At 41.8% G+C, this 20,268-nt stretch overlaps 2 protein-coding genes across 2 annotated transcripts; both read left to right on the forward strand.

Annotated features, from left to right (window-relative positions):
- The first annotated feature begins 312 nt into the window (after positions 1–312).
- LOC139472188 (insoluble matrix shell protein 4-like) lies at positions 313–3,566 on the forward strand. Its single transcript, XM_071254563.1, has 2 exons — positions 313–318; positions 2,328–3,566. Exons 1-2 carry the CDS (start codon positions 313–315, stop codon positions 3,564–3,566), a joined length of 1,245 nt encoding a protein of 414 aa, XP_071110664.1.
- A 4,767-nt stretch (positions 3,567–8,333) lies between these two features.
- On the forward strand, positions 8,334–16,743 carry LOC139472371 (sulfotransferase 1B1-like). The gene is made up of 6 exons (XM_071254842.1): positions 8,334–8,501; positions 10,252–10,429; positions 11,088–11,411; positions 13,081–13,184; positions 13,816–13,978; positions 15,506–16,743. The coding sequence occupies exons 2-6, from the start codon at positions 10,270–10,272 to the stop codon at positions 15,616–15,618; spliced, it is 864 nt and encodes a 287-aa protein (XP_071110943.1). The 5' UTR covers positions 8,334–8,501; positions 10,252–10,269; the 3' UTR covers positions 15,619–16,743.
- The last annotated feature ends 3,525 nt before the right edge of the window (positions 16,744–20,268 follow it).

Genomic DNA, 20,268 nt, shown 5'->3' on the forward strand with positions numbered 1-20,268 from the left:
ATTCAATATTCAATCATCATTGGATATTTTGTTTTATTGCACAAATAAAAATCCATTTCCTATATAATCAACTGAATCAACATAAACACGGACATTTATTGAACTGCCTGTGTAAACCTGTTATAGTATGAAGCTAGGAATTATAATATTTGCATTTATTGTTAAACAATGAATGTCTATCATGTTTGGAATAAATCAGGGGATCATTTAAATGTAGCCATGCAGTTGTATATAAACATGTCACACTCGGGGTCAGTTGTCAATTGCGTCTGGGTTCCTAGAGACGCCACTTGTTGCAAGGCATTCGGCAGGATGAAGGTAAGTCAATTTCAACTCCCAGGCGGCAAATGTTGTCGCAACGCCTATTCCATATTTTTGGAAAATAATTCATCTTTGCTGTATAAATTAATTTTATCTCAATTTGTGGCTAGACGCACTTCATTAGTTTTGTTGTTGTTGTTGTTGTTGTTGTTGTTGTTGTTGTTAAACGCCGCACTCAGCAATATTCCGGCTATATGACATTTTGTAAATAATCGAATCTGGGTCAGACAATCCAGTGATTGACATCATGAGCATCGATCTATTTGGATACGATGACATGCATCAACTAAGTCTGGAAGCCTGGCCACCCGACCCCTTTAGTCGCCTCTTACCTCAGTTATATTCGCATTTTACGACAAGCATTGATTGCTGAAGACCTAGTCTACCCCAGATCTTCACAGGTCCATTTGTATGTATATTCTGTGTGTACAAGCTGCCTGGAAAAAGAACGTATACACTTGAAAATTTGATTTGACCAAAAAATTGCAAACATTGTCAAACGTTACTAGGTTGAAAATATGTCGCCGGAATGAAAACCTAAGGTCCAAAAAAAACCCCTATGATACTACCCGTATCAAATACATCACCATCGAATAACAATTTCTTGTTTGGTTCATAGTTAGCCATAATTAAACATGTATGTATACTTTCTTTTGCCCGGAAGTTCGTTTCATGTTCAATTGAGTGAGTGAGACACTTTCATGATAAACATTATGTAGTTAATGTGATTGGGATATTGAATGTGTTTCGTGGTGAGTATGCAATAGATTAGAAATGTTTTTTCTTTTTAATAATTTTTTTTGATGATTTTTTAACGTAAATTGGGGATAAGTGACTCATTGTTCTAAGTTGCGGAAATATGATGAACAAAATATTATGCTGCCATCGAAAAAATACATACCTCATACTTCAAACATTTTTTTTGTATAAATATGCCTCAAATAAAGCAATTCTTGGTGAAACTGGACGCTGCAATATGTTTGTGCATAGCCAAGTAAGAGGAGTTAAATACTGGATAAAGTTACAAAGAATGGAAGAATGTAGATATCCTCTTCAATGTTATAAATTGTTAAAGCAGTTGGATGATAAAGGTAAATATAAGTACGAAATCTGTTATTTACATGTGGTTTTACTTTGGTGTGGATTGCACAGGATATTGGAAACATTCAAGTGTTTATGGGAATATTTAAGCAGCGAGTGAAAGATAATTATATTTGCACAAAACTAGAACGAAACTGTTTCATCTTCGCATTATCTTAGCAATTATAGTAAACTAAAGACACATCTTCAACAGGATATGTATTATTAATAAGTCATTAATAAGATCGTTTTGTAAATTTAGAATCTCATTACATAATATCAATGTAAATATGTGGCGTAAATCGAAAGATATTGATGCTGTTAATAGTGTTAATAGTGTGACAGAGGTATAATTGAAGATGAATTCCATGTCTTATTTAAGTGTAACAAGTATTCCAAGTTAAGATCTACATATCTCCCCTTCTTGAAAAATGACAATAAATCTGAAATGTTAATGAACAATATTATCAACTCACAAAATAAACATGTTATCTTTTCGGTGGCTACTTATATAAATCATTTTTTTTCTATCAGATTCAAGAAGATGTAATTTCTGTATATGCACGTGACATCATATAATGAGTTAGTATCAATTGTACTTTAGGCCATATGGCCAAAATAATGAATAAACCTGTCTGTCTGTCTGTTGCCACAGTTCGTTATGTTAAGTTCGTCGTGTGTTCTAATCCCATGTTCTTCCCGGCTATGACCCTCGGTGTGTCAGCAACTGTGCTGGTGGTTTCACCAAAGTGTTACACGCCCAAGTCTCGCGTATCTCGTCGCCCACGTGAAAGTGTCATCCCCAAAAATGTTCCCATCTTCGCAAAACACAACTCAAAATGCAAGCATACTTTTTGGCAGATCCATGTATATATAAGCTCTCTCTCTCTACTCCATGGCATAATCCTAGTTGTCTTGTGTTGTAGATCACCGCTGTTGTACTGGTTGTTGTAGTCGGTGCTGTTGTAGTCAACGCTGGGGTTGCCCCAAACCAACGCGGACAACAACATGCTCTCACTGGTAGACCTCGAGGGGATCAAGAAGAACTCACCCACCAAAACACCCTTCCAAGCTCCGGCAAGGGAGGCGCCATTAATGTGGGCAAGAGTACATCTGGCTTGCATAGAGCGAACAACGTTGGCTACGGGAACTTCATCAGCCAGCCCGTGACCTTTGACCGGTTAGACGATGGCTACCCAGACAGGGAACAACTTACTGAAATCGCCAACTTCGGGATTGGATTCGCCGTAGCACAAAGACAAACCAAATTTAGCCCAGTCCGCTATAACCATGGAGGAAGAAGTCATGGCAGTTTCGGCAATGACTTCAATAGCAACGATGGTTTAATACATGGTTCGCATGGTAACGGTGGTTTAACCAATGGTGTCCATAGCAACAATGGTCCAGTGAATGGCGTCCATAGTAACAACGGTGTCCATGGCAACGGTGGTTTGGTTAATGGCAACATCGGCAATCTCGTCCATGGCGGAAGTACGTTCGGAGGCAACACACGTGGGTATTCTCAAACAGACAGTGGCTTGAATAGAATTGGCGCAAGCATTGACAAAGAGTTCAACTCCTTTGGGGCTAGTGATCGGGAGTTCCACCGAGCGGTCAACCCTTCTTTACCGACGACTGGTCACGTCATCAACACTGACAACATCCACGTCGGCGTCCCCATCGCGAGCAGACCCGTCCACAGCAGACTGAAGGGTTATGGCGACATCAACGCGGCGATCTCAACGCACAGACTCGGTATCAGGAACGTTGACCTCGGGGCTAATACAGCCCTTGATGGTGAAAACATCAGACCTTATGGTCAAAACAACAACTTTGGTGTGACAGGTGCTGTTGGCCAAGATAAACAGGGTACAGAACGCAGTCACGGAGGCAATGACGTCTTTGGCAACTCGGGACAAACTTATGCTGCAGCGGACGTTCAAGGACTTGCTTTCCACACTGGTGGTCTTCGATTCCCTGGCGCACCTCAAGCAGGACCTGACAGCTTTAAAAACGACCAGTTCTTCAGCGGGACGGCTAATCTGGGAAATCATGTCAATTCGGGAAATGTTTATACGCAAGGTAATCTTGGTAACCATGGTAACCCTGAGCATGTTGCAAAAGCTAAAGGACGTGAAGGCAATCTTGGAAATGGCCATGCATAAATGGACTTCAAGAGAGACTTGACCCATTTTAGGTGCCAATTTTCGGTCAAGGACTAGACGTTGTAATTAGTAACTAGTGTCAAACTTGGACATGTTTCCCTGTATTATAATAAAAGTTTAGTCTACAGAGAAAGAAACAGGGTTCTATTTGTATCAAAAGGACCGGGCCTAGTCCCCACAACACACCCGGTCTCATTCAGCTGTCAATGCCGAGACTTTGGGGAGGACCTAGGCTGGCGGTTATTCTGACCTAATTCTGATGGTTGTGGATGCCAACAATTATGGATAGCCAAATGTACTTGTAATCCGTAAATATCACTACGATGACATGTTCTGTCGGGTTACCTATTAAATGATCAGACTTAATTTCATCATCTGTTTCGTTTATACCTGATCTACGTCAATACTAGACAGTGATACGCATATTCGCTGTCTATTATTATGCCATCAAGAGGTACCGGTTACTGCAAATGACTATCACAATTAATATTTAAGTCTTATGTCCAGAAGCACGAGGAAAACTCAATATGTAATGGAGATATGAATGTTGAACTGATAATGAAAAGAAAGACATGAATCCAATATCAAGGTGGACAAGTTTCCATATACAGAACCCCGTTGTCTCGAACTCGAATGTGTCGAATCCGCAGGTATGTCGAACCCACAGTCCAAAATGGTCCCTATGAATTCGAGGCAACAGGATTTGACTGTATTCTTCACCGAAACATAATAATAATTCAGTAAAGGTTACCATTTGGTTAGACACACCTTCCACGTGCTGAGGGACGGTCGGGTAGCCTAGTGGTTAAAGCGTTCGCTCGTCACGCCGAAGACCCGGGTTCGATTCCCGACATCGGTACAATGTGTGAAGCCCATTTCTGGTGTCCCCCCTGTGATATTGCTAAAACCGGCGTAAAAACTGTTTCTTCGTTGGTACTCCCTTTTGTGTGAAAATGTCATGGGGCTCAGAAACGACAGGGTCTATAAACTATCCACAATAGCGCGGTCGTAATTAAATGAATCATCTACACGTGGAGCTAGTCGTTTAAGGTTTCGAGATACAAACATTACATATGCTGGTTTTGATGCTTCCCTCACTCATACAGAAACAGGATATGTGTTCCGTTCAGTCAATGAATCACCCGCCCTCAGGAATGTAGTTCTGAGCATCATATTAATGTTTTTCCCACACATATGCAGATATGTTTTGGCCATTTCAAATTTCAAAGAATTAGCGGTAGTTGGACTCAACAAATGAAATGTCAAAAGGTTTCATTAATACCCCGTTGTGGTATTTTATTGTAAACTTAATTCAAACATCGGGTAATAATATTAACCATTCAGACCAACATGTCTGACTTCTGTATCTCAAAAACGAACTGAAACGTACATTTTGAACAGTGATGACTGGGTAATGGCCACAATTAGCTTGCTTGTCACTGAATGATTCTGTTGATGTTCAATTTCACACCAGCGCGTGACTCTGTTGTTTACTTAATATTTTAATGGCTTTCCAATAATGTTCATATATGAGAGGGACGAGACGCATACATTTGTTATGTATAGATATGTCCTTGATGTTGACAAATGAAAACAAATATGCTACACTATATATACACTAACACTATATATCCGCACATATATCTAGACATTTTCTCACAAAAACTACAATTTGGAATCAGGAAGTAGCTTTTACCTATAGTAACAAATATATTATGAAATGTATACATTTAAAAATGTGCACACGCATACTGAGATTCGCTTATGCGTTATTATATTCTAAATACGTAGATTGAATAATCTCCAAATCCAAACCCGAAATTGACAACAGTGACTAGGGTTTATAAAGACACGAAACGCATTGCATTAAATAACAATTATTGTCTGCCTACATTGTTACCTTCGCAGTGTAGATCTGACCCTGACGGTGATAGTGTAACATTAATCTCAGATTTAACGTTGGCGCATACCAAGATACATTACACCAACTCATTGTGTAACCTTCAGTATATGCAATATTGTTGGTAACGCACACCGAGATATGATGACTAGTGTGTTAAGCAGCGTCCAACCATTCTGGTTCCCACTATACAGGCGGGGGTTCGACAGGGATGTATACTCTCTGCCATGTTCTACATTACATGACTTTATAGGAATCTCTCCTCTCCAATAGAAGGCTGCTATAATGTTGGATATCCTGTACACGCTACAGCTCCTACTCAAGTCGATGATATCACCCTGAACGATCTTCTTACAGCCACCCTCCGGGACCTGATTTCTATGAGTGTAAAATACAGCTCTAAGTAGCGATTCACAATCTCTGCTAGCACAAGGTAACCACCATCACGCCAGCTCTAGCTCTATGTCAAACCTCGTCCTACACCCATGATCCTAACATGTGGGAGTACAAGGTGAATTCATTGAATTGCATTGTTATGTATAAATGATACTTTATATACTGGTACTTTATAATAAATTGGTACTTTATAATAAATAGTTATTTTCAAGTTTGGCCACAGATTTATCACTGTGGATAGAACAAATCCCCCCCCCCCCCCCCCGCCCCCCTTAAAATTCAAATGTAGTATGTTGTAGACAATCCACCCCCTTAACCCACCCCCGACTGAGAGAGGATTATGGTATTCTGCACCCTCCTTTTTAAAAATGCTGGACCCGCCTTGCAAATATGCATCTCATGCATTACCCGAACTGTTTTTGAAGTTACTGTAGACAATATTTCACAAGATTAGAAGCCCGGCAATTTTTAAACAAAGATACTTGAAATATCAAAACAAAAACCTTTATATCCAGGTCTAGACACAATGACTATAGAACCCAAAATTTAACCCTTACTATCGGATTCATCAGCGAATGCAAATCATCAATCTCGGTGATATATTGACTGAACCTCTGAAATTTCAGAACACAAGTTATAACAGGTTCATATTTCGATTAAAGCTTTAAAAACGAGAACGCATGCATACATATGTCACTCTTTGAATGGCTACGCCTGATATTAACTGAATGTGTCTTCCAGTTAATCCTTCTGTGGCGAATGAATTACTTTTTATTGAAAAAACCCTTTCACCCTTTCTTACTGCCCGCCAGCCATAATGAGTAATGAGTATATGACCTTGATACAACTACTACTACTACTACTACTACTACTACTACTACTACTACTACTATTACTACTACTACTACTATGACTACTACTCAGACTCATGATGAAAACAAGGCATTCCAAGTCTTCGTCATGCTTGTGGTTTTGACACACATCCATGGTACGACCCAGAATATGTAGAGCGCGTCATAGAAAATGAAAAATACAAAATTCTTTGGAATAGGCCCGTATACAGCGTCAGACCTATCCAGGCCAACAAACCTTATCTTGGCCTTTTTCATAAATCCAATGAAATCATTTATATCACTGAGTTTTCTGTCCCTTTTGACACTAATGTGATTGACAAGATTCAGGAAAAAACATGGCAAATATGCAGACCTCGCTTTCGAAATGTCACACTTGCATCCCAAGTACCAAGTTGTCCGACTCCCCATTGTTCTCGGTGCCTTGGGTTTGGTACCTCCCAATCTGTTGACTGACATTGGGAGAGTAGCCGGGTTTGCTACCAGGAATACAGCCATTCTGACAATCTGGGTAATGCAGAAGGTTGCTGTGTTGTTCTCCGAAAAGTTCTGGGTGGGTTTGACTAGGCAGCGCTTCCTGGGAGAAGTCCCATTCGCTGTCTGGGCTGCGTGTAGAGGGGGCAAGGGCCCTGAGCTGATGATGAGCCTTACCAGCCTGACTGTGCCAAGTCACCCAAACCTTCTTTGCTGCATTTTTTATTTTAATCTGTAAATAATAATAATGATAAGAGTAGGCCTATTTATATTGCGCTAAATCCACATTACTATTACTACCACAGTCAATGGATCAGTGTGCACTCAACCAGCATTCTCGGCTCCCTAGGGAGTATACAACCTAAGCTGCCCCTGAGGCGCTAGAAGGTTAACAACCACATTGCCATCTCATCCTACCGGTCATTTAGCCATAACACACTCGGACCATAATAAACATGATCACACACTGAGGTCGCTTCTTGTCCTTCCCTGAGTTGATTTTGCATCGTACAAAACTTGATGGATGGTTTAACGTCGCGTCTAAGATTATTGCACTTACATAGCGACGTGCATGCATGTGTGTGTGGCTGCTTGTACTAGTCCGGATTTTATAGTGCTAGCACACTGATGTACCATGCCGCAGTTTAACATGAATACCCCACTCAGACACAGTATACTGACTCCGAGCCGACCAGTCCTTGTTTTAGCCCCTTAATGTCGAGCACCAGACAGGGTAACAACAAGTACCATGTTTTGACATCTTTTGGTATGACGCGGCCGGGGATCGAACCCAGGACCTTCCGCTCTCCGGACACTCTACCACGGGTCCACGGAGGCGGTCGAGTTTATGGACGGTGACAACATATCTCATGCCTAGTAGGCCTACTACACCAGTCCTCTCATCGGGGTGGAAGGGTAGGTCATATTTAATGGGATGGGATTGAGCTTGGTGGGGTAGAGGGTGTGGTCCTTCTGATAACGACACAATAATCATAATTTTCACAACACGTCATTTAATCTCTAATGATATAAAATGGGACTCATTGTAGGCTTTTACTGGGCTTAAAGTCGAGCATAAATTATTATGCTAAAGGGAAGTAACTCTTGCACGCCACAGGCTCTAATCTTAGGTGTGGATTAGCCAAGCCGTCGCAGTTCCGAGCTGCCCAGCAAACGAAGGTGAGTCGACCGTGAACAACGACCCGTTCGCCCACCCGTAACAGTGTCCAGTAAATATGCAGTGACCAGTGAACGTCCCGTCTGGGTGACTTCTACATAACTACTTCGCTTCATGTACGCCGGTGACTTGTACAGGTAAGAATTGACAGTCGATGATCTCACAAACTGATAGTGAACGCAAATTACGGTTTAGTGAACATGTTCCATTGATAAACGTACAGAGCTGCGACCTTGTTGCGTGGCATGTCTGAGCAGCGATAGTTGTCGTGTGTGTGCAATAGCATATAGTTTGTACCAGCTAAAAAAACATTCATGCATTTATTCATGTGTCTGCCTTTCGCATGTCTGATTGGCAATTGAATCAGTGATGCGTTATACTGTTAGATGACACAGCTAGTGTTATTTACTGTTATAACACACAGATTAGATAAACATGCAGATCGAGCTGCGCATATGTTTGACATCAAATCTCTAACTTTCAAAGTGGAGCTATTTTTAGCCCATGGCCTTGCTCGTGTTCTGCGATGTGAGTTCAACGCAAAACGCAAAAAACTTGATGTCTCCATCAAAACGATGACTGGAAAAATGTGTTCGCCCCTGTCAAGTGTCATATTGAGCTTGTTGAGTGGGCTTTTGGGAGATGGCGGATAGGAGCGCGGCATTAAATCGATAGTTGTCATTAGTGTAAGCTGACTGTACCATCAGTCTAGTGCTTGATTAAGTGGAGTCAGGCTTGGCATATTTGTATTGGATGAAGACAGGATTTGGTGATAACGATCTTTCTATTATCCATTATTTGGTAGTGATTAGTTATTGGGGGGACCCGTGAAGATCCGGGGTAGAATAGGTCTTCAGCAACCCATGCTTGCCTTAAAAGTCGACTATGCTTGTCGTATGAGGCGACTAACGGGATCGGGTGGTCAGGCTCGCTGACTTGGTTGAAGCATGTCATTGATCCTAAATGCGTGGATCGATGTTTATGATGTCATGCGATCGCTCGGCCACTGAGCTAAATCTATGGGGAACCACTCAATAGACACTTGTCTCTAAAAAATAACGTTATCCATTACATGACGACATCAAGTCGCGGGCGCGGGGAAATGATGTCACGATAGAACAATATGTTATTGTGAAATAGTGAGTGAGTTGAGTTTAACGCCGCTTTTAACAGTATAACGCGGCGTGTCAGCTTAATGTGGGAGGGAAGCCCCAAGGGATGCAGGTCTCAGGCGTTTACCACTTCAGTGAAACCCACGAGCACGAGTATGGTGCTGAAAAAACCTAGAAACATAATCGGGGCGAACTGGGATTCGAACCCACCATCATAGGTTTCTGGAGTACCCAAGGGACGCAACTCTGCCCAGCGAATTGGGACGCCTCAGACGACTGGGCCACACATGCAGCACAAAAATCGTTAATTGACAAGGGCAGGTACCCGTAAACATCATTTGTTCAAATCCGTCTCTTTCCCACATTGAACACATTTGTGCTCACCCTGCAACAGCAGAAAGCAAATGAAGCGATTATAAAATCTGCATAGCTGTGTTTGCTGAATATGTGTCAACAAAAATAGATATGTGACAATGTCCAAAAGCGTCACTAAAAGCGTCACGCTTTGCTACTATTAATCGACATTTTGTTGCGATCTGACCGATAATGAACGATTAAGTAAACAAATGTAAACAGAGTAAATAAAGCCTAAATAAAGTCTAAGTGTTTATGTACGTATGAGGGACGGTAGGGTAGTCTGGTGGTTAAAGCGTTCGTTCGTCACGCCGAATGTCCGGGTTCGACTCTCCACATGAGTACAATATGTGAAGCCCATTTCATATTTCTCCATCAGTTACGACTTATCTTTGATCAAAGTGTTCTGTTTACTGTGCAGTCCCGTTGAACGCTGACAATGTCCGTCAAGAAAGTCCCGGATGCTGCAGGATGCACTTTGACCTTGCTGGACGTGGACGGGCGCATGTTCCCCACCTTTCCTGCTGACGTCATCAGGGGCGTCCCCAATCTCAAGTTGAGAGACGACGATATTCTTATATCTGGCTACCCGAAATCAGGTAACAATAAATTCCCGCTCAGGAATTATCTTCACGAGTTGGCAATCTACGTCATCATTAAGTGACTATTCAAGGGTTTAGGCCGCTGCAAATTGACAGTCCTTGCAAATGTTGTTGACATTCAAATTCCACTTCGTAACTCAAATTGTGTTATACATATTGTTATATTTTTACAATAATAATAACAATAATAACAATAACAACAACAATAATAATAATAATGATAATAATAATCATCATCATCAGATGTACCCTTTCTCAATGTTTTGGCTTCATGTCCTTACTATTTGTTTCTGAAATTTCAATGTTAACAAGACCTTCTCTGTGGTGTAGTGAATAGAGTGCCTTCCCGGAGAGCGGAAGGTCGATGGTACGATTACCGGCCGTGTCATACCAAAACACGTTAAAAGATGGTACTTGTTGTAACCCTGCCTGGCGTTATGGGATAAACAAGGAGTGGTAATCCTCAGTATACTGTATCTGAGAGGGGTGTGCCACTTAAGTGGGCTAGCACTATAAACTCTGCACAGGTCCGTACTGTTACAAGCAGCCTCTCTCTCTCTCTCTCTCTCTCTCTCTCTGTGTCTCTCTCTCTCTCTCTCTCTCTCTCTCTCTCTCTCTCTCGCAACTCATGAATTTGTTTCCTGCTCTATTCTAGGCACCCATTGGTTGTTTGAGGTGTTACGTGTTCTGTTGAGCGGGTCATGTGACGTTGGAGGGATGGAGAAAGATGACTTGATGATCGAAATGATGTCACATGATCACCTGGCCAAAATGCCATCGCCCAGGATACTAAACACTCACGTCCAGTTCGACTCGTTACCCAAGGAGATACATCAGAAGAAGACCAAGATAATATACCTGCTACGTAACCCTAAAGATGCGGCGGTTTCATTTTATAACCACCATCGCAAACTGGTTCAGTATTACGACTATCATGGAATATTCAAGGACTATCTGCCCTTGTGGGTCGAAGGAAAAGGTATGAAATGTTTTAACACTTTCTCCTTAGGGGGTCCACCGTTTGACATTCTGCTTGGGTGGACGAGAAGTAGGATGGTGATGATGTTTGTTTGTTTGTTGTTTAACTCCGCACTCAGCTGCTGCTGCTGCTGCTGATGGTGATGATGATGATGGTAAGGTGGTGGTGAAAAAAATAGGAAGATGATGATGGGGAGGAGATGGAGTGGGGGGAGAAGTAGGGTGATGATGATGATGATGATGTTGAGGTGGTGAAGAAGAAATAGGAAGATCATGATGGGGAGGAGATGGGGTGGGTGGAGTAGTAGGATGATGATGATGATGATGATGATGATGTTGAGGTGGTGGAGAAGAAATAGGAAGATGATGATGATGATGATGTTGATGATGATGTTGATGATGATGATGGGGAGGAGATATAGTGGTCGGAGTAGTAGGATGATGATGATGATGATGATGATGTTGAGGTGGTGGAGAAAAAATAGGAAGATGATGATGGGGAGGAGATGGAGGGGGTGGATAATTAGGATGATGATGACGATGATGGGGAGGAGATTGAGTGGGTGGAGAAGTAGGATGCTGCTGCTGCTGCTGCTGCTGATGATGTTGATGATGTTGAGGTGGTGGAGAAACAATAGGAAGGTGATGATGGGGAGGAGATTGAGTAGGTGGAGAAGTAGGATGGTGATGATGGGGAGGAGATTGAGTGGGTGGAGAAGTAGGATGGTGATGATGGGGAGGAGATTGAGTGGGTGGAGAAGTAGGATGGTGATGATGGGGAGGAGATTGAGTGGGTGGAGAAGTAGGATGGTGATGATGGGGAGGAGATTGAGTGGGTGGAGAAGTAGGATGGTGATGATGGGGAGGAGATTGAGTGGGTGGAGAAGTAGGATGGTGATGATGGGGAGGAGATTGAGTGGGTGGAGAAGTAGGATGAGGATGATGATGATGGTGTTGAGGTGGTGGAGAAGAAATAGGAAGGTGATAATGGGGAGGAGATTGTGTGGGTGGAGAAGTAGCATGAGGATGTTGATGGTGATGTGGATGAGGAGGTGTTGAGGAGAAGTAAGATGATGGATCGGAGGATGGTGGTGGAGGAGAAGTAGGAATATATCGAGATTAACTTACAGTTTTTCTTTTCATTTTTCTCGTTATTGTGAGTAGCACAACGTTTCGGAGTATATGCTCACTCCTTCATCAGGTGCACCAATGCCCGATGAAGGAGTATTAACAATATACATGTACTCCAAAACGTTGTGGTCCTCATAATAACGAAGTTGACATCCATACATTCTCTCTCTTATGTTTATCTTTTCTCAATGCCATTCAAAGACTTGCATAACTTGCAGCATATATTCTAATAACTATATCTTCTTGCATCACATGAAGATGAAGATCCACTATCCTATATCGAAGCCCAGTTTCTGCCATTGCCATTGCAACCTTAGTTGGCTTGACTCGATGTGACTTCGCACATTCTACCCAGGTCGGGAATCGAACCCGGGTCTTCAGCGTGACGAGCGAACGCTTTATCAACTAGGCTACCCGACCGCCCCGTCCTTCGTTTTAAGTATATATATAGCATATATACAACAGATGGCCAGGACTGAAAATAAGTTCGTTATATCGGTCAGTTCGTTATAAACGTAGTTTACTTTATTCGTCAACAGTTGACTATGGATCGTGGTTTGATTACGTCCGAAACTGGCAAGAAGGGCTCACAAGGCACCCGGATGTTCCGTCGCTCAGTGTGGTGTATGAAGACATGAAGGAAGTAGGTGACACGATGGCGTGGATTGTATTTCAGGACATAGAGTATGTACAGATTAAAACAAGAGTACAGTAAGCAGAGTTTACAGTTGGTCTTGTCACGTCTGAATATAACACGATCACAATACGCAAATGTGACCAGCTTCCGGTTCACGATACTCATTGCGTTTTACGACCCGTGAAGATCCGGGGTAGAATAGGTCTTCAGCGACTCATGCTTGCCGTTAAAGGCGACTATGCTTGTCGTAAGAGGCGACAAACGGGATCGCTGACTTGGTTGATACATGTCATCGTATAGGTTGATACATCCCAATTGCGAAGATCGATGCTCATGATGTTAATCACTGGATTGACTGATCCCGACTCGATTATTTACGGACCGCCGTCATATAGCTGCACTATTGCTGATATCTATAAGTGTTCTAATTTTGTTCTGGCATTTCCTGCATTTAGACAGTTGGATAAAACACCCACTCCTCGGTTTTGGTTGAAAATGTGAAACCTTGAGCTCGAGAAAAGCCCTACATTGTCAACCAAAGCCTCGGAGTCGTGTTTAAGCCAATGTATAGAAACTCACTGCTTGTAAAGATGGATTTCATCAGTAAAACAGCTTCTCACATTTTTTTTCTTTCTAGGATGCCTTGTCCGAGATACGAAGAATATCTCAATTTCTGGGTTTGTCCCACGATGACGCATTCTTACGGAAAGTAGACGACTGGTGCTCCTTTAAGCGCATGCGCGAACGGAAGGGGAAGCATGACATGACTTCTGACGGGCAACCAGTCATGTATCGCAAAGGTATGCATTATATAGTACTCAAAGTTTGCTAAGGATCACCTCTTCAGAAGGTAATACGGGTAATTGTTTATATCTTTTGAAATATTGCGTGAAGACATGTTAAAGAACAAAAGCCCGTTATCATGTGCAATACATCAAGTGACCAGTAATCAGTCAGATCACCCGTCAAAATGAGTATCTGACCAAAACTTTAAAAAGGAAAAGATCACGAGAACAAATTCATTGCCAAGGAAAACCAACTCTCCCCAGCGTGTGTGAATCACGTGATGTGATCACAGCCTGGCGCCGTCGTCTCATAAGTGTCTGGATGGTTGCCAAGAGAAAATTGTTCCACTCTTCAGTAATGCTGAAATCCTTTGTTTGCCGGAAGGACAGGGTATCGCGAGAGGCCGATCTGCAGCTCGTTCCGCATACAGTAAACTACGGTTATAACGAACACGCTTATAACGAACTGAAGATATAACGAACTTACTTTTTTGGTCCCGACAATTTGCTGTAGTTATGCTGTATATATGCTTATAACGAACTACGGTTATTAAATTAGTAGTCCCTTTGAGTTCGTTATAACCGTACTTTACTGTATTGTATATACTTGTGTTTGTTGGTTGGTTAGCAATATATTCCGGCTTTATGACGGCGGCCTGTGAATAATCGAGTCAATCAGACAATCCAGTGATTGACATCTTGAGAATCGATCCAAGCAATATGGATACGATGACATGCATCAACCAAGTCAGCGAGTCTGACCACCCGATCCCGTTAGTCGCCTTTTTCGACAAGCATAGTCGCCGTTTACGGCAGACAGGGTTTTGATTAACTATTCTATTCGCGTTTCAGTTGGTTGTTGTAAGTCTGTCAGTTAAAAGATGAAGTCACACGTACTAAATGAAATTGTGTAGTACATCCTCAAAGTATAAAATAGTGATATAAAATTACATTACAGTGAGCTCCGATGTTTTAAACAGTTTGACTACTCAAATGAACTCACACAAAGTGAAAATCAATGCTTAAATTGAGGTCCTATAGGGGTTACCCAATCATTGTGTACCGGGATATTTCAATATGTATTTGTTGGATGTTTGTAATATATAAGTAATCACGTGGCTCTTTCTTCGTTTTCCGATTTAATATGGTATTCCAGAACACTCTTTTCTATTTGGGGCAATCAGTGGCCCATTCTTCTAAGGTGCCGTACCTTGTGGCGACTAACGGGATCGGGTGGTCAGTCTGACTTGGTTGATGCATGTCATCGATCCCAATTGCATGGATCGATGCTCATGACATCAATCACTGGATTGTCTGGTCCAGACTCGATTATTTACAGACCGCCGTCGTATAGGTTGAATATTTCGGCGTTAAACAACAAACAAACAAACAAACAAAACTGTGTGTGCAGAGTTGCTCCGGGGTTCTAATACCTGCATCACTTAAGGCTTTTCTCCCACATCGAGCTGAAATACCGTGATATGAAAAATAACTGTTGAAAACGGCGTTGAACCACACTTACTCACTCACTCTCGTTTTCAGGAGAGGTGGGCGACTGGAAAAACTGGTTTACAGTGGCTGACAACGAGTGGTTTGATCAAGAGTTCAGAGAAAAGATGACAGACTTGGATCTGTCACTCAGATACACCATATGACGTAAAGGACAACTTTAAAACAGCATGGCACACACACATACACAATATATACATACCCTTGACCAATACGCCAAGAAAGCTTCGTTACGGAAGTGACGTCATGACCTCCAGCGACCCAGCTCAACATTTCTGTGGCTGTTGACCTTGAACTCACGACCAATCAAAATTATTGTTCATAACGAGTGCTAAGCAAACTGTATTCAAAATGGCGGCCTTTTTCGAGCGAACACTCGATATATTTTAAAACAATGCTTTTACTCAGAATAACCTTCTAGCTGGACAAGATGTTAGTACACGAATACAAGTTATATAGTTACTTCCATGTACAGAGTTCCTGTACCCAATATCGTGTAATTTGATTGGATGACTATTTGCGTCGTGTCATTCGAGCTGCACTCGAAAAGAAGCTGTAGTTGCGAATGGAACCAGACCACCATTTCAAAAATCCATCTTATCGATACTGTCAGTATTAACGAGTGTGAGTTACGATCGTCTTAGCGCTGAAATCGCTTTGTGGAACGTGGCCAAGGGGACGTTTCATATTGAAATGGAGATACGATACACTGGAATCGAGAGGATGCTTGAACATTGTGACACTTTACACATGAACTCCATTTTTAGAGTGAGTGAGTTTGGTTTAACGCCGCTTTTAACAGTATTCCAGTTATAACACGGCGTGTCAGCTTAATGTGGGAGGAAAGCCCGAAGTGATGCAGGTCTCAGACGTTTACCACTTCGGTGAAACCCACGAGCACGAGTATGGTGCTGACAAACCTAGAAACATAATCGGGGCGAACCGGGATTCGAACCCACAATCATAGGTTTCTGGCGTGCCGAAGGGACGCAACTCTGCACAGCGAATCGCGGCGCCTTAGACGACTGGGCCACCCGTGCCCCCCCCATTTTAGAAGACAACTAACTATCATTTCTTGAGCATAATAATGTATGAACATACACCCACGTGCTGACTGTCGGGACGAATGGGGTTGTTTACATTATCAAATATACTTTTGTACATGTATAGGTAGGACGTGAATAAACAAGCATGTTAGTATTTTATAAGTTTGTTCTTTAACGACACACTCGGCAATATTCAAACGAGAGTTTGTGTGTCAGCTGTATGTCATCCGTCATCCAAGTGCTGATATGGAACGAGAGACGTCGCATAATTCTGGATTCTGATTCCGAATAAATAACTGCAACTTGATAAATATTCCATATCTGTCCAGCCAGGATTCAGTTGTGGTACAACATGGTTGGCATCAACTTGTTCATGCTCGAAAACGTCAAAATTGGTTTACAACGGGTTTACAATTGGTCAACACGCGCGACATTCTTGCACTCGCCGACTTATAAACTTGTCAACTTGAATTTGTTAAAGTTGATAAATTAAATGCAACAACACCCTTCTTTAGATGCACTCCTTAAAATGAGAAATTTTACTCCGACATGAGACCTCTCTGAAGATCTGAGGACACTTACGTATGAGGTCGCGTCAGCTGAAGATTCTATCAGCCAGTCATAATTGTGAAGCATTGAGACCACCTTCCCGAGGCAAGTGTTTCCAATAGCCTATAGCAAAGCCTTGTTTCTACCTTGCCACATCAAGGCCACTTTCTTGGCTCGACCCTGGCGTCACCTCGCATAGATCACGAGTTGTGCCCCTTGTTATGAAAACGCAATATCCAATCAGATCGCTGTTCTTATCTCATATAGCCTCACAAAGATGGCGGCTACCATAGGCGACGATCTGCTCTATCAGATAACGAAAACATTCGCGATTTCATGCCTGACACAAAAACATAGGCAATCGTTGCTGGTGTCAAAAGATAAAAGAGACATATTCGCGTCAACAAAGACAGGCAGCGTTAAATCACTTACATACGAATGTGTACCAGTCGTGGATGCTGATTTTGTGAAACGTTCTCTGATTGGACTATCGATAAGAAATCAAGAAGTAGCTTTTACCTAACAAATATAGTATGAAATGTATACATTTAAAACTGCGCACACGTATACTAAGATTCTCTTATAGGTTATTATATTCTCAATCTCATTAAAATCAGATCTTAGCTCTCGCTACCGCTAAACAAAGATCTGAGGACATCCCATTACGGGTCACGTCAGACCGACCTTGCGCGAACTTTGACCGACCAATGGAATGATCAATCAGAAGGCAGCTTTCTCGTGCTTTACGGCACAAATTTCAAATTAGCGACTACGCTTCGAAAAATATTTTGACAAATTCTCGATTACAAATTTGAAACCTGAACAAAAAACATTCTTGAATGGCTAACAGATGGTCTAGATTGTAAGGATTCAGTCGTTAAACCCGTAACTATCGTTCGGAATACCCCATGTTAAAGATTTCGAGATTGCATGATTAGAAATCACATTCCGACTGTCACTCTCATAATCTGGTAAGCGACGCACTGATTGGTCGGATGAAAGGTCGTTCTGACGTGACCCCTAATGGGATGTTTTCAGATCTTTGTTTGGCGGTAGCGAGAACTAAGGTCTGATTTTAATGAGATTGTTATATTCTAAATACATAAATTCAATATTTTCAAAATCCAAACCCTCAAAACCCTTTCGGTTAGCAATAATTAACAACAGTTTATAAAGACACTAAACGCATTGCATTAAATAACAATTATTGCCTGCCTACATTGTTACCTTCGCAGTGTAGATCTGTCCCTGACGGTGACAGTGTAACATTAATCTCAGATTTAACGTTGGCGCATACCAAGATACCTTACACCAAATCATTGTGTGAACTTCACTATATGCAATTTTGTTGGTAACGCACACCGAGATATGATGAATAGAGTGTTAACAGCGTCCAACCATTCTGGTTACCACTACACGGACGGCGGGGAAGGATACTATCTGCACACTTCTGCAGTAAAGAACTTCTGAGAAACCTCTCCAACAGAAGTTCTAAATAGCGATTCACATTCACACTCTGCTAGCACAAGCTATTGAAACTTTAAAAAAGAGCACGCTTGTAAACATATATCACTCTTTTAATGGCTAGGCCTGATATCAATTGAATTTGTTTTCCAGCCAGTGCTTCTGTAGCGAATGAGTTGCAGTTTATTATAAAAAAAATATATTTTCTTAACTGTCCGCCAGGGGTGCTGCCTGCACACAGTTTGAATAGTAGCCTTACTGGTTTGGTTTGGTTTGTTGTTTTACGCCGCACTCAGCAATATTCAGGCTATATGACGGCGGTCTGTAAATAACTGAGCATGGACCAGACAATCCAGTGATTAACATCATGAACATCGATCCACGCATTTGGGATCAATGACATGCACCATTAAGTCAGCGAGCCTGACCACCCGATCCCGTTAGTCGCCTTTTACGACAAGCATAGTCGCCTTTTACCGCAAGCATTGGTTGCTGAAGACCTATTCTACCCCGGATCTCAAGTAGCCTTACTGGAGTAATGAGTATATGACCGCAATAATGATAATAATAGTAGTAATAATAATAGACCTATTTGCGCTATATCCACACCATAGCTCAAAACACTACACTATTATTACCCCAGTAAATAGATCAGTGTGAACTCAACCAACATTCGCGGCTCCCTAGGGAGTATACAACCCAAACTGCCCGCGAGGCGCTAGAAGGTTAACAACCACACTGCCATCTCATCCTACCGGTCATTTAGCCATAACACACTCGGACCATAATAAACATGATCACACACTGAGGTCGCTTCTTGTCCTTCCCCGAGTTGATTTTGCATCGTACAAACTGTTATGGCCTCATTTACATCTTAGACCCCTATGGATTGGAGTTTAAAATTCAAAATTTAAATATGTAACAAATATTTCTACAAAGCGAAACACGGAGTCGACAATGACACGTCCGCTTCAATGTATTTCCGTTGATATCACAATTTTCTTGAATTTAAAGTTGCGATGGATGATATATTTCAACTATTATTAATTTTATGGGATAAATGGGATAAGTTTTGGGTGCCGCTGACATGGATACTTTCGTCCACAGTTTGTGTCTTCTTCAGCGTTATCAAAAGTTATGCAACAGTGATTAGAGGGGTAATAAGCTTCTCCTTTCAGAAACACAGTAGACCTGCCTGTGTAGGATAAGATAAAGAAGAATAGGAGCGAGTGGAATATATTTATTATATACAATGACCAAATATAACATGTCATAGTATAGTCAACAAGCAATATTCCTTGCTGAGTGAGTGAGTTGCGTTTAACGCAGGAAGGAAAGCCCCAAGTGATGCAGGTCTTAGACGTTTACCACTTCGGTGAAACCCACGATCACGGGTATGGTGCTGACAAATCTAGAAATATAATCGGGGCGAACCGGGATTCGAACCCACAATCATAGGTTTCTTGTTTGCCTAAGGTGGAGACTTGATGGGTGTCAACTTCTTTGTTATGAGGAACACAACATTTCGGAGTATATGCTTACTCTTTATATGAATGAATGCTAGGATACAGAGCAGATAGTTGTACGCGTAAGAAGGTAATGCGATCACACAGGTGGAAACTTTAACAAGGGAAGCCAACAGTCATTTAGCACTGATTGGTGACTAGAAATGGACAAAATGAAGTCATTGGTGTTCTGTACCCCTGCAGCAAACGAACAAGCACTAAATATTAACAA

This window comes from Haliotis cracherodii, unplaced genomic scaffold (assembly GCF_022045235.1).
Source record: "Haliotis cracherodii isolate W230 unplaced genomic scaffold, xgHalCrac1.p SCAF_24, whole genome shotgun sequence".
In the NCBI taxonomy this organism is placed as follows: domain Eukaryota; kingdom Metazoa; phylum Mollusca; class Gastropoda; order Lepetellida; family Haliotidae; genus Haliotis; species Haliotis cracherodii.

Coding starts and splice junctions, on each gene's coding strand:
- LOC139472371 (XM_071254842.1), top strand. CDS start 10,270: ATGTCCGTCAAGAAAGTCCCGGATGCTGCAGGATGCACTTTGACCTTG. Junction 10,430..11,087: donor ATCTGGCTACCCGAAATCAG/GTAACAATAAAT, acceptor GCTCTATTCTAG/GCACCCATTGGTTGTTTGAG. Junction 13,979..15,505: donor ACCAGTCATGTATCGCAAAG/GTATGCATTATA, acceptor TCTCGTTTTCAG/GAGAGGTGGGCGACTGGAAA.